Genomic DNA, 15,907 nt, shown 5'->3' with positions numbered 1-15,907 from the left:
AAACGAAATACCTAGGAACACACCAATCACTCAAGAAAAAATTGCATTAGCAATACTGTTTAAACTCCTGGAGAAGTTTATGTTCATAACTTCATAATTCATGATAATCATTTTAAAAACCCATCAGTCAAGTATAGCCATCAATTGAATTTATAATATAAAAGAAGGAAGTCACCATTTTTACTTCTGAATATATATACATATACATATATATACACATACATATACATACGTATATATACATACATATATATACTACTAATGAGATTCTTGCTTTGGAATTTTCTCTTGAATTAAAGTAAAATGAGTTTACAGTTGTGCAACCAAACTCCATACTTACCAAGTTTGTCCCCGACCACGGTCACTTCTGTTGCCTCTGAGGGCTCACCAACTCCTGCTGAATTAGAACAGCGGACACGAAAACGGTACGATTTCCCCTCTGCCAAGTCGAACAGAGCAAAGCGGGGAGACTTCACTGGGAGCTCCGTGTTCACCCGCTGCCAGTTTTCTGTTTCTGCATCACACTGCAGCCCGAACAGTGAAATCAGTTAAAAACACAGCAAGAATAAAAGGGAAGTCTAGGTCGGGTATCTCCTGCATTGTTATGTATCTGTCAGCAAATTATTACCTGTTATTCAAGTTGGACTGGAGAAGAGATTAGAGGAAATGGGGTATAAATATCTGAAGTCCACAGTACTATCAAAATCAAATATGGTTTTTTATTGTTTGATAAATACACTGCTTTAATATTTCATTTCCATTATTAACCAAGATTATTGATCTACTTATAAAGTTTCTTAATTAATTTAGAAAATAGTTAGGGGTCAGGTACTTTTCCAATTCTTAGGTAGGTAATTAAATTGAATACACTATGTTAAATACTTAAATTTTCATTACATTGCTATAAACTGTATTATTTTAATTGACTTATTTAATGACTCATAACACCATTCAGGTCTGTGCTCAGATATCCTCTCCTCAGAAGGGCCTTCCTGATCATCTCCCTTCCCATCATCAATCTAAAAGAGTTCTTTGCTCCTTACCCAACATTCTCTATCCCTTACCCTGTTTTTCCTTCAAAACACTTTTCATATTCAAATTTAAATTATTTGTCATCTCCTCCATTGGAAAGTTAACTCTTGTAAAACAAATTCAGGGAGCTGTCTTGTTTACTGCTGTACTTCATAGCCTAGAATTGTATCTGGCACATAGTAGATAGGTAATCAACATTTTTTTATCTGAATGAATAAATTTTTCTGAATTCTGAATGAATAAAGAACGTGAAAGATAAAGAAGATGGTCTTTTTTTCTTGCCCATATTTTAGAATAAATAATGGGAAAAATTAATTTAACGAGATTCTATTCTTGGAATTAAAATGATCTAGAGTGACTTCGAAATCCTTGAATGGAGGATATGGTGTATATTTGAGCTTCGATAGAGAATATAGTGAGAAAATTATCAGCAGCCTTCAGTAATTCTTTTCCCTTCTTCTTCTAACTTTCAACCCAAGGTAAATAAAAGCAATTTAACTACAGGATTTTTTAGCAGTTTTAAGAGACTTTTCCAGAAATTAGAACCTTGTGATCACTGACCAGCTAGCTGGTAAGGGTGATATATTTTGGGGACTATAAATTTACTGGTTCATTACTCAGCATAATCTTCATTGACCTGAAATGAGAGGCAATACTATATGATGAAAAGAACCCAGAGGCATCAATTCTGGTCTTAGTTTTGTTAATAATGAGCTACATGAACCTGGCAAAGTCACATAAGCGCTTTTGGTCTCAGTTTTATCCTTTGTAAAATAAGCAAATTTTATAAGATAACCCCTAAAATCATTGCAGTACCTTTCATGATAATGTATCATTTATGTATGAGAGAGTAGAGAGGATAAATTCCCCCCTAAACTGGCAATATGCTGCCTAGGGATAAAATTCTCCCAGACTTTAAATCCTTTAGTTTATTGCTTTGATTCATTTTGATTCATTCTCCCCTGGGGAACACATAAGCAATTATCGGTCACTTATACCTTCATAATAAAAATAATAGCTGCCTTTCACTGTGTTAAGACCTTTATTTACCATTTAATCTTCTCAAGTATACATTGAAATTGTTGTGGAGGTAGTATTGTGTGATTATTAAAGTTTTGCTTGGGAAGGTTGAAAAGCAGCAATGTGAAATAATAGCTGGATATATAGGGATCTGAGCCAGACTGATGGGTTCAGATCTTCGTTCTGCCTCTTACTAACTGTGTGACCTTGGGATGCTTCAATTTCCTTACCTACAAAATAGGCATGATGAAAATATAAGTATTTCCCTCATGGGATTACTGTAAGGATTAAGTGGGTTGACATGTGCAGAGTACTTAGAACAGTGCTTGGCTCTTGGTAAGATCAGCCATTTTCATTCCCGGTTGTAGAAACAGTGCTATCAAGTGACGTAATCCTGGTCTCTGACATGGCCAGATTTTTGATATGGGAATGAGATGAGCTCGGGACATAAGACACCTGAGGAAAAAGTTTGGGGCTGCAAAGAACACAGTAGGGTAGGGAGGCCGGGAGCACTGGAGGCAGGTTCATCTGATTTCCTTGCTAACAAACCCTTCAACTTCAATCATTTCAGGGCTCATGGACATGGCATAACTTGTGTTAAGCCTGTAGCCATGACAATTAAGTGCTTTATGGTCATGAAAATCCCAGGTAAAAGTTCCATGAAGAAGTGCAAGCATGGGGCTAACCAAAAAGGTGGCAGTACTGTGGGCGCAAAACTTCTGGGGTGGTCACGCAGGACAAGAGTATGAATATGAACATTTCCTGTAGAAAGGTCGACGTGTTAGAAGTGGTTCACCAGAAATAATCTGAGATTCAGCTCGGCAGAATGATTTGACATTTGGATGTTCTATCAATGTGCTCCAGGTCTCTAGATGTGTTCAGCTCCTCCACCACTTCGATGTCCTTGACGTTTCCGATGTATTGGCTGTGCCTATAAGTTTCTCTACGCACACTATACAGTAAGTCCTCATTTGCCATCATTGATAGATTTTTGGAAACTGCCACTTTAAATGAATGCATGTATAATGAAACCAATTTTATCATAGGCTAATTGATAAAAACAAGAGTTTTATTTCTAGAGCATATTTCTGGTCACAAAAAGATCACCAAATTTCTAAATAAAGACCCAAAAATATTTAATACTAAACACAGACATAAATGTGAGCTATACATACATTCAAAGAAGATTAATTAAAACAAGTAAAATAATGGTTTTTCCGACCTGCTTATTCCAGTTGAGGGTGGGCCGAGCCTATTTCAGCAGCCAGGGAGCAAGGCAAGAGCCTACCCTGGACAGGATGTCCTTCCATCACAGGGCCACTCACACACACCCACGCTCACTCAAGACTGAGAAAGTTTAGACATGCCAATTCATGTCATATGAATCTTTGGGATGTAGAAGAAAACCAGAATACCTGGATAAAACCCACGCAGACATGGGAGAACATGCAAACTCCACACAGACAGTGGCCCTGGGCCAGGAATCAATTTTTTTCCAACATCAATGTTATAAAGAAATGACATTGAATGAAATTTATTCAAGGACCTGCTGTACTCAAAAATGTTCCCTTCTGTTCCATATGAATAAGTGTGCTGGTGGAAGATACTTAAATTTTTAATCATAAACTCATATGTATTTAGGTCTAGGGAAGTTACAGATGTTCACAGAGAAATTAGAGTTTATGTGACCAGAGGAAATGTTCAACAGAATCCAAAGCTGATTCATATGAAGAAAACATCTCAGTACTAGGTTGTTATTGTGTCATTATTACAGGAAAGATGGTAATTACTGTCACAGAGCTTATTCAGATCTCTCTTTCTGTGAAGTGTTTCAAAGAGATTCAGTGAGGGTGTGTATTAAACACACCAGGAAGTGAATATTTATCATTCTATTCTTTCCCTCTATTAAAAAAAATCAAGAAAAAAATTAATTGAGAACAATACTCAAGTTATATTTCACTTGGGGCTAATATATAAAAATTCATATAAATAAAATTATAAAATTTTAACATTATTTTGGTAAAATCAAACTCTCTTAGAAGATATATATATTACATGTTGAAGAGATGATCCATTTATTAGTTAGGAATAAAAAGTGAAGCATGCTTCTCAAAGACATGAGGTAAATGTCCTTATGAAAGGAAAGTAATTAATGAAGGGAAACCACAGACTCTAACATTTTAATTTTCTCAAGAGTCACTCATTTGAAACAATTATTAAAAGGCCATAAAGATAGTTGCATATCACTTTTATGTCATTACCTAATTTTTATATGTTTGCATATCCTATATACCTATAGATATTCTGTAGTAATAATATATCTATACCTATTCTTTTGTAATAATTGTCAGGAAAGGTAGCCTAATAGGAGTTATGAAATTAAATGATCAGAATAGCATTAAGGATAAAAGAGAGAGAGATTTAGGAAAATTAATTGAGCTCCATGATATTTCTGCTTAAAAAAAAGATCTTTTCTATGATTTTGATATGAAAATAAATTATAAATCATACCTTAATCAAGCTATTGCATAATTTTATAAAAATGTTCTCTCAAAGACAAATACTGTATAATCTCACTTATATGTAGAATATAAAAACAAGCAAACCAATCAAAACAAAAACAAAAACAAAATCCCCAAAAAACTGAATTCGAAGATACAGAAAACAGATGAGTGATTGCTGGAAGCAGGAGGTTGGGGTAGATTAGGGGCAGGGGTTGAGCACAATGGGTGAAGGCAGTCAAAAGGTACAAGCTCCCAGTTATGAAATAAGTTAGGTAATGTGTAGCATGGTGACTATAGTTAACAATACTGTATTCTAAAAAATTAAATGTACAATAAAGTAGAAACACTTGTTTCATTCATTGTTCTAAAAAAAATGATGCAGAGCTGCCAATAAAAATGTAAATATTCTTATACATGATAAAACAAATTTAGTTTTGTTTCACTTTTTAAATTTTATCCTAATCAAAACTTTCCTAACAAATGGATTTTGAACCTTATTTTTAATTAATTTATTCTATTTATTTATTTTTATTGAATAAATTTGACCCGTAACATTGTGTAAGTCTGAGATGTATAGCGTGTTACTTAGATACATTTGTGTATTCTAATATGGTTGCCAATGTAGCAATATTTATCACATTATATAATTATAGTACAATATTACTGTCTTTGCTCATTATATTGTGCATTACACCTCTATGGCTTATTTACTACTCATTACAAGTTTGTACCCTTAAACATCATCACTCTTATCCCCCCTCCCCATTCTGTGGTAACTACGACATTACTGTTTTTTTACAAGCTACTTTTTTAGATTCCACATATAAGTGATATCATATAATACTTGTCTTTCTCTGCTTGACTTATCTCGTTTAGCATAGTGTGCTTGATGTCCATCCATGCTGTTGTGAATGCAAGAATATCCTGCTTTCTCATGAGTGAATAGTATTCCATTGTGTATATATACCACCTCTTTTTTATCCATTCATCCATTGATGGGCATATCTTGGCTATTGTAAAGAATGCTGTGGTAAACAGTGCATATATCTCATCAAAATGCTGTTTTGTTTTGTTTTGCTTTGTTTTGTTTTGTTTATCTCCCTCCTCCTCTCACCCCCATGCCATATATTTTTTGAAGACATTGAGTCACTTTCAGTATTACTTGTGAAATCAGTGCCCTTATCTCTGGGCTTTATCTTTAAATGTAGCCAGTATCTGATTTCTTTGCATGGGGGCCTCTTTTAAATCCTGTTTTCATTTCGTTCGGGCAGATACCCCAAATTGGAACTGCTGGGTGTATGGTAGATATATTTTTAATTTTAATGAACCTCCATATTATTTTCCATAATGGTTGGACCATTTACATTCCCACCTATAAGGTACAAGGGTTGAACCTCACTTTAGACAAATTCTCTTTAAACACCCTTTTGTAGTAGCAATTATGCTGTTAGCCAAGGACTTCTTCCACTCCTAAGGCCCTGTGCCTTGCCTGGCAGGTTCTCTTATGTGTCTGCACATGTAGCTAGGGCAGTTCCCCCAAATAATGTCGTCCTGTATGAGTGTTGGCTTGTTTTCATTTTCTGGGCATAAACACTTGTTAGAACTCCCTTCAAATATGGGCATATTGTAGATTCACATAATATTCTCATCATTCCACTCATTTTAGGCCTTCATTGTATGCTTCCCTCTCTAACATAATTACAATACACATGTAAAATATTTGAGGAAAAGAACTAGCTAATATCTTGTGCTATTCTGAATCCCTGACACCACCCTATGACCTGCACTTAGATTAGTGCTAACCAAGCAAGTGGTAGCATGGGGGATTTTCTGTCCTCAACTCTTCCAGCCATTAGGAAGTATTTTAATTTCTACTCCTCTCATCCATCTGCCCTCATTGATGTTCATTCCCTACTGCAGAAGGACAAGTGATAGATGAAAGGCCATTACTAGAGCAAGGGAGACAGAAAAAGTCTCCAGGAAATATTGTCATACAGGCAATCTACAGTTTCAGGAACATTTCTCTTCACATAGGGATCATGAATTGGGGTCCATGGACCTCTTAGAAGTCTATAGATGAGCCTCAAGGGTCTATAAATCCCCTGAACTTTCAGGCAAAGTTCTTTGTGATAAATATTTTTCTGTGGAGATTATTCACAGTTTATAAGGGTTCAAAGAGTTCAAAACACAATGAAAATTTAATCTCTACCTTTTAAAAGAAATCTTTAGAATGTGGCATGAAGTATTAATGTTGATCTCAGAATCTTACCTTTTCTACAAAATAATGAATGCCCTCATGGCCACGCTGACCAGGGGGCTTCCAGCTTAGGACCACATAGTTCCGGGTAGCTTCGGTGACAGAGAGGTCTGTAGGAGGTCCAGGAACAATACCCTCTGAAAAACAACAAAGAAAAATGAGAAGCACACACTATGGAAAACCCAGGATACTCGGAGAGTCACAGGTGCTTCTCTCTTACTGGAAAAAGAGTTAATTACTGCTCCACAGTATAAGGAAGTACCTAAAATTCTTCCTAAAATAGTCATTCATTCATTCAAAGCCACAATTTTACTATCTTTGCTTGACAATTTAAATTTCCTTATTAGTCCTGAAAAACAGTAGTAATGACACAGGTTATCTTCTCTATTTTTACAAAAAAGAGTAGAATCATAGTTTTTGAATGCTGCTTATTTATTTTTAAAACTAAAAAATTTGATTATAGTTGACATACAATATTATATTGGCTTTAGGTATGTAACATAGTGATTAGACATTTATATGATTAGACACTTAGAGAGTGATCACACAATAAGTCTAGTACCTATCTGACATCATACATACTTATTACAATATTATTGACTATATTCCCTATGCTGTACTTTATGTCCCCTTGACTATTTTGTCACCTTTTTCATCCAGCCCCCTATCCCCCTCCCATCTGGCAACTATCAGTTTGTTTTCTGTATCTATGAGTTTATGTTTTGTTTGTTCTTTTCTTTTGTTCTTTAGATTCCATATGTAAGTGAAATCAAATGGTATTTGTTTTTCTCTGTCTTATTTCATTTAGCATAATACCCTCTAGGTCCATCCATGTTGTCACAAATGGTAAGATTTCATTCTTTTATATGGCTAAGTAATATTCCATTGTATATGTAAATATGTACCTCCTCTTCTTTATCAATTCATCTATTGATGGACACCTAGGCTGCTTCCACATTTTGGATATTGTAAATAATGTTGCAATGAACACAGAGGTGCATATATCTTTTAAAATTAGTGTTTTGGATTCCTTTGGATAAATATACAGAATTTCTGGGTCATATAGTCATTTTATTTTTAATTTTTTGAGAAACCCCCGTACTGTTTTCCACAGTGGCTGTACCAATTTACAGTCCCATCAGCAGTGCACAAGGGTTCCTTTTTTTCCCCTATATTCTCTCAAACACTTGTTGTTTGTTGGTTATTGCTGATAGCCATTCTGACAGATGTGAGGTGATATCTCATTGTGGTTTTAACTTGCATTTCCCTAGTGAGTAGTGATATTGAGCATCTTTTCATATGTTTATTTTTCATATGTTCATATGTTTATGTCTTTTTATATATCCTCTTTGGAGAAATGCCTATTCAGGTCCCCTGCCCAATTTTTAATGAGATTGCTTTTTGTTTTTTGTTATTTGTTACCTTATATGAGTCCCTTATATATTCTGGATAGTAACCTCTATTATAAGTAGGATTGGTGAATATTTTCTTCCATTCAGTAGTGGGTCTTTTCATTTCATTGATGATTTCCTTTGCTGTGTAAACTTTTTAGTTTGATATAGTCCCATTTGTTTATTTTTTTTCTCTGTTCCCCCCCCCCATGTCCAAGGAAATATATCCAAAAAAAAAAAAAAATGTTACTAAGAGCAATGTCAAAGAATTTACTGCCTGTGCTTTCTAGTTTTATGGTTTTAGGTCTTATATTTAAGTCTTTAATTCATATGGTATAAGGTGGTCCAGTTTCATTTTTTTTTGTATGTATCTGTCCAGTTTTCCCAACACTTTATTAAAGAGACTATCTTTATCCCACTGTATATTTTTGCTTCCTTTGTCATGGATTAATGGACAATATAGGTGTGGGCTTATTTCTGGGCATTCCATTCTGTTCCACTGATGTGTCTGTGTTCATGCCAGTATCATGCTGTTTTGATTACTATAGGCTTGTAGTATAATTTGATATCAGGTAGTGGGATACCTTCAACTTTGTTGTTATTTCTCAAGATTGCTTTAGTATTCGGGGTCTTTGTGGTTCCTCAGATGTAATTTAAAATGTAATTTTCTATGCCTTTTTCTGTCAAAGCTGATGTCACATAACTGGTCTTGAGGGACAATTCTCAATGGTATTTCTACATATCTTCTATCAGCATTTTTATACAATATGTTTTCAAGGATGTTAAATAGCAAACAACCTTGAAATATAGAGATAGTATATCCTCTAGAGCAGACAGTTGCTGTTTTCTGACTAGAATAATAAAGTATAATGACTTTGTCCAGAAAAATTTGGGTAGGTTTGGTAGCAGCTTCCTAAGTGCAAGGTTTCTCAGGTGGGTGTGACACAAATCTATTGCGTATGCAGCATCTACCTGTGTTGCTTCACATCGGTTTGTAGGAACTGGTGAGAAGGGGCAAAGGAAACAATGAAAACATGAAGGCCATGATGTCTGCAGTGTTCTGAGTAATAGCATCTTCTGTCTCACGTCAGCTTTTGCCAGCAGCTATAAACGTGACAAGAAACTTATTAGCTTGTAAGTAGGGTAAATTTTTAGACTCTCCACAGTTCTTGACATTGAAGTGAAACAGTTTAAATACTGAGAAAAATATCTCAAATTACTGTTTACAGACACTGGACATAGGACAATGATTACTGATAGATGGGAAACAAGTTAGATGAGCCCTGCCATTGTCCTAACTTGCTGTCAGGAGGGAGTTTCAAGGCAGCAGCTCAGGAAGAACAACTGAGGTAGAGCCTCACAGCTCCTTGAATGGAGAAGAAACAAATTCCAAGGAGAGCAAGGTATCCACAGATAGAGTCACAGGAAAAATACTGGAAGAAGATGCTGCACAGACAGAGAGAAGCTTCAAAGATCTGCAGAGGGTCCTTCTAGAGTGCTGATCTGAGAACTGATCAGCTCATACATATGAAGAAACCACTGGAAATGGGGACAACCACACAGAAGAAATGAAGGGAACAATCCTCAGAGCTCTCATTGGGCCTGAGAAAGTTCATGTTTCCACTAGCCTGAGTAGAAATCTCCTAATTTATGAAACATCAGATGAAGTACTCAGGAGAGTATTGCCTTTGTAGTGAGGCCAAAGTACCCCTGGACTAAAGGCTTCTCTGATTCCACTTAACAAACGTAAGCCTTGAAGGATCAAATTATTTCCCCGGAATAAAGCTTGAGTGTTTATAAAAATACAAAAACACCCAGCATCAAACAGTGTAAATTTAAAATGTCTGGCATCTCATAAAAATAATCAAATATGTAAAGAAGCAAGAAAATACAACCTATAATGAGGAGAAAAGTTAATCAATAAAAACAAAACCTGAAGTGTCATAGATGATAGAATTAGTAGACAAAGATATTTTAAAAGTTATTATAACTGTATTTCATATGTTGAAGAGGATAATGATTGAACATGTTAATTAAAAACATGGAAAATATAAAAACGATATAAATTAACTTATAAAGATGAAAAGTACAAAGTCTAAGATAAAAAAAAAAAACCCTTGGCTGGAATTCATAGCAGGTTAAACACTGAAAAAGAAAAGGAGAGTAAAATTAATGACATAGCAATAGAAAGTATCCAAAATGAAGCACAAAAAGAAAAAAATGGAAGGAAAAATGAGCTCAGCATCAATGAGCTGTGTTTCAAGTGGCATGCAATTGGAGCTCCTGATAAATAGAAGAGAGAAGAAAATACATAAAAAACATTTAAGAAATAATGGTGAAAAAATTCCAAATCTGATGAAAAATACAGACTCACAGATCCAGGGAACTTGCAAACCCCAACCACAAGATAAATAAAGGAAATAACACAAATGTACATCATAATCAAGTTTCTAAAGCCAGTTATAAAAATAATAATGTAAAATTATATAGAGAAAATGATACATTACATACAGAGTAACAAAAATAAGAACAGCAGCAGTCATTCTTATAGTACAGGTCTGCACTACAATGGGCAACTTTTTTACTGAATATAAAGCTGCCGACCTAGAATTCTATACTCAGTGAATATACATTTTACAAATAAAGACGAAAGAGACTCAGGCATACAGAAAATAAAATAGTTCATAAGCATCAGTCCTGCACCATAAGAAATTTGAAAGGAAATGCCTCAGGTGGAAAGAAAATCATATCAGATGGAAATCCAGATCTACACAAAGAAATGAAGAACAATAGAAATGGTAAAGACCTTTTTCTTACTTTTTAAATCTTTTTGAAAGATAAGTGACTGCATCGTAAAGTTTAAATATTTTCACAAAAAAATATATGACAACAACATCACCACGGCTCAGAGGGCAAATAGAATAATACAGTTGTAAGTTCTTACACTACATGTGAATGGGTATAATTTAATTTGAAGATAAGTTGTGATAAGATGTATGTTATAAACTCCAAACTACTAGAAAGCAGGACAGAGAATCATAGCTAATAAAATAACACAGTTAAAATAAAATAATAAAAAATACTCAACCCAAAAGAAAGAAGAAAAAGGAAACAGATGGAATAGATAGAAAACAAACAGCAAGATGGTAGATTTAAGGCCAACCATATCAATAATCACATGAAATGTAAATGGTTCGAACTCCCCAATTAAAAGGCAAAGATTATTAGATTACATAAAAAAGCAAGACCCAACTAGATGCTACCTCAAGAAACATCATTTAAACATAAAGACACACATAGGTTAAAAATAGAAGGACAGAAATCTTATGCCACTAATCAAAAGAAATCTGGAATGGTTATATTAATATCAAACAAAGTAGATTTCCAAGCAAAAAACATTACCATGGATAAAGGGACTCACTTTATAATAATAAAGTGGTCAATTCATAAGACGATGTAACAATAAAGATGTGTATGCATTTAATAACAGAATGTCAAAATACATGCAGCAAAACCTGGTAGAACTACAAAAAAAAACTAATAATGATAATAATACACCATTTAGTTAGCAATTTTATCATTACTTTATCAATAATTGATTGAACAAGTAGATAGAAAATCATTAAGAACATAAAAGACTCAATTGAAATGCCAGCAAATTTTTTATAGAAATTGATGTTTGTTTTAAATTTCACATGGAAATGCAAAGACTTAGAATAGCCAAAACAACTTGAGGGAAAAAAGATTAGAAGATTTATACTACCTGATTTCAAAACTATGAAGCTTAAAAGAATAACAACACAAAAGCTATAGCAATCAAGACAGTGTGGTATTGGTGTAGAAAAAGTAAACTTTACCAATAGAGTTTGAAGAAATAGATCCACGAATATGCAATCAATTGATTTTAATAATGGCGCCAAGGCAATTAATTCATCGGGAAAGGATAATTTATTATATACACTACTGAAATAATTGGATAGACATATGCAAAATAATAAAAATAACTTAGACTCTTATTTCACTCAATATAGAAAAAAAATAATTTGAAATGAATTATATATTGAAATGTAAGAGCTAATGCATAAACATTTCTAGAAAAAAAAAACAGAAAAATACCCGAGTGAACTCAAATTTGGCAAAGATGTCAAATATAATACAAAAACGGCAAATAAACCCATTAAAAGATGTTCAACATTATTAGGAAAATGCAAATTAAAACCACTATTCATCCATTATGAAATACCACTGTAGCATAAAACACCACTGTGTACCACTAGAATAGCTAAAATTAAAAAAAAGACTGACCATGCTAAGTACTGGTGACAATGTGGAGTAATGGGAACTCTCATAGACTACTGATGGGAATGTAAAATGGTACAACCATTTTGGAAAACAGTTAACAGTTTCATTAAAAATTATAAACATACCCTATGACCTGTCCATTCAACTTGTAGGTATTTATCCAAGAGAAATGAAAGCGTATGTCCACACAAACAAGAATTTTTCTAGAAACTTCCAGTTGCAAATGGATAAACTGAAATGAACTGATATACACACCAACATAGACAAATCTCAAAATAATTATGCTGAGTGAAGGAAACCAGACAAAAATGAATATAATTCCATCTATCTAAAATTATGGACAATGCAAACTCTAGTGACAGAAAGCAGATCAGTGATGGCCTTGGATATGGAATGCAGGTGTTACAAAGAGACATGAGGACATTTTAGGGGTGATAGATATGTTCATTATTTTTATCATGGTATGGCTTCACAGGTGAACTCACCTGTAAAATTTATCAAATTGTATATTTTACAGACACGCAGTTTACTGTATGTCAATTACACTTCAATAAAACTTTTTTTTAAAGTGATTCTCTGGCAATACTTTATGATCTCCAAATATTTCAGAATGTTCTTTCCAAAATATCTTAAATTAATATGCACTGTACCCTCCATAACAAAAGCTAAGTTGAATAGCTAAACATTGGCAACAGTATCTAGGAAAAATGTAGCTTTTACCTGTAGGTTCCTCTTCGGTGACAATGATCTGTCCAGTCCAGGGTGCTGAAGGGCGACCTGAACAATAACAATTACGAACATTCACAAATGCAGTTTCAATTGCACTGATTAAACTGGCCATATTAGTCACAAATGGGTTTATTAGTTTGCCTATGTATTTTGCTAACAAATCTTACTGAGTATTTGTATGGTATTGTGTCCTCAAAAAAGTCTCAATCTGCTAGTGTCTCAAATTTACCTGAACTGAGTTGACATTTCTAGAATTGTACTTACACAAGCAAGGTAAATAACCTGTGTTCATTATGCGTCTCCTGAAACATATAGGCTCTCATCTCTTCTTAAGAGATAACGTGTATTTGGGACAAAGCTTTCTGGAACAATGGTAAGCTCAGTAGTTACGTATCTATCATAATAAAGATGAAGAGGAGCGGGTTGCTGAACCTGCGGTAAAGCTCAACGAAAGCAATTGCTTTCTATTACTTTCAAAAAGTGTTATCTACAAAAGAAACCAGCTTAGATCTTGATTAAGGAAAATGGATGAGATGGGCAGTATAAAGTTAAAGAAGATATTCATTTCTGTGATCCAATGGATGTCAGAAAGAATGATTCAACTCCTGCTTTAATCCATGGACTTTTCACCAGACTTTGTGCAAAAACAAAAAAGGCGATAAAGAAGATAACTTATTTTTAGTTCAAACAAATCTTGTTTTCATTTGAATTTCTAAAAGAAGGATAAATGAAAGTACGAGATGGAATTAGGAAAGAGAGAGGGAAGTCAGAGAGTAAGTGAAAAGTGATTGGAGAACAATCAAGTAGCCTAACTAGAAAGCCTCCAGAGAAAGGTGGCATTATTTTACTTAGATTTTGATAATGCCATTACATGTTATCCTTTATTTAAGGTAAAGAATAACACTGTAAATATGGAACAAATCAGTAGTCCTCAACTAGGGTGATTTTGTCCCCTAGGGACATTTGGTAATGTCTGGAGATGATTTGATGGTCACAAAGGGGCGAGGAGTGCTATTGGCATCTAGTGGGTGGAGGCCAGGGATGCTGCCAAACATCTTACGATGCACGGGATAGCCCCCCTACATCAAAGAATTATCTGGCCTAAAATGTCAAGAGGGCCAAGGTTGAGAAATCTGGTATAAAGAATGAAATGTTAATTTCCAACAATTCTTTTAATGTCATTTTATGGTCCCTATTATTGTGGATGCCATATGGATTCCCTGAAACAAATGCACAGTATAATTCACATAGGATGGTTTTGCTGTTGACACTTGGACATTAAATATATGAAAAGATCAATTTTACTGTCTAATATTGACACTCAAGTATAGATTATATATAATGTTGTGAATGTGTTTTTACTTTGATATAAATTCACTGTATTGAGATATTAATGTTCTAAAGGACAAATTCAAGCTTAAGAAATTTACCTTACAATTTTAAAAAATTGAACTAAGAAAAAAAGTGCATTTGGAATATGCTGATAAAATAACTAAGAAAGCTGTCTAGGCATTTTATATTTTATTTCAAACACAATGCCTGGAACTCAGTTTAACAAGACAAACTATGAATCAAATAAAAATATAAAATAAAAATAAAATAATAAAATAAAATAAAATAAAATAAAATAAAATAAAATAAAATAAAATAAAATAAAGCTGTTAGTGAATTGATGAGTCAAAAAAACAGGGCTTTTTTTTGTTTTTATTTTTCCCCCTAGGATCTTCTGATCAATAAAGGATTTCTTATTCTCTTCTCCCTCTAGTGGAAGAGGGAGGAATAACCTTGCAATGAGATCTAGAGCAGTTTTATAAAAAAAAGTTCAAGAAGATCCTGAAAAATGAAAAATGCTTACTTTTAAGTCTAGCTTTCTCAGCTGGATCCAGGGCGGCCACAGGCTCAGAAACACGAGATGGTAGACCTATTCCAGTTTTATTCACAGCTCGAACTCGGAATATATAAGAACGACCTTCTATCAATCCAGTGACTGGGAAACGAGCAAACTTCACAGGTGTGTCATTGCATTGAGACCAGCTGTCTGTGCCCACCTCACATCTAAGGAAAAGAGAGTGATTGATAAAAATATTAAAAGAAGCATGGCTAAACTAATAGCTCCAAAGCTGCAAACTCACCCAATTGCTTCAGATCTTCTTTCTACAAAATATTTAGTTCAAGCACGATTCAAAAGTTATCTAATTGCAAGTACTCAGTTCCACTCAATTGTAATGTGTTTTCTTTAACAAGAAGGAAGCTTAGATCCTTCCTCAACACATATGCGTCCTGTGACCTCATTAAAAGCAGGCAGCTGAGGGGCCTGGTGCGTGCGCTAAGCAGAGGAGTTTGGGGTGGGGGAGGTGCGGAAGCAAGCATTGGATAGACTAAGGAGGAGGGTCCCCCCAATATCTCCCTGACTGATGCCATCAGTTCCATCATTAGTGGCTTCCTTAGGCATTTTCTTTTAAAAATGGAACTACTGTTGAAAAGGTTAATACCTTAAAAGATAACTATTTGTATTGTAATTTGAAAAGAGCTCAGTTGATGGTCGCTATATGCTGGGTGGGTGGGAGGATGGGGAGGGGTACTGTAATATATTTATTTCTTAACAGATAAAATTGATGAGATACAGCAAAATTCTCAGTCTGGGCGGAGGAAGTTTAAGTATTTGAAACCTC

The 15,907-nt window shown here is 34.3% G+C and overlaps 1 protein-coding gene across 3 annotated transcripts in view; it reads right to left on the bottom strand.

Annotated features, from left to right (window-relative positions):
- MYOM1 (myomesin 1) overlaps positions 1-15,907 on the bottom strand; it is a 133,814-nt gene that overhangs the window by 67,743 nt on the left and 50,164 nt on the right. For all 3 annotated transcript variants that reach the window (XM_016157028.2, XM_016157012.2, XM_016157021.2), the window contains exons 12-15: positions 15,091-15,290; positions 13,227-13,283; positions 6,826-6,950; positions 341-524 (exon numbers count right to left, since the gene is read on the bottom strand). In XM_016157028.2, coding sequence (XP_016012514.2) covers positions 341-524; positions 6,826-6,950; positions 13,227-13,283; positions 15,091-15,290 — 566 coding nt within the window. The remainder of the gene's footprint in view (positions 1-340; positions 525-6,825; positions 6,951-13,226; positions 13,284-15,090; positions 15,291-15,907) is intronic.

This window comes from Rousettus aegyptiacus, unplaced genomic scaffold (assembly GCF_014176215.1).
Source record: "Rousettus aegyptiacus isolate mRouAeg1 unplaced genomic scaffold, mRouAeg1.p scaffold_m13_p_12, whole genome shotgun sequence".
Taxonomy (NCBI): Eukaryota; Metazoa; Chordata; class Mammalia; order Chiroptera; family Pteropodidae; genus Rousettus; species Rousettus aegyptiacus.
This window is presented reverse-complemented; position numbering and strand designations above follow the sequence as displayed.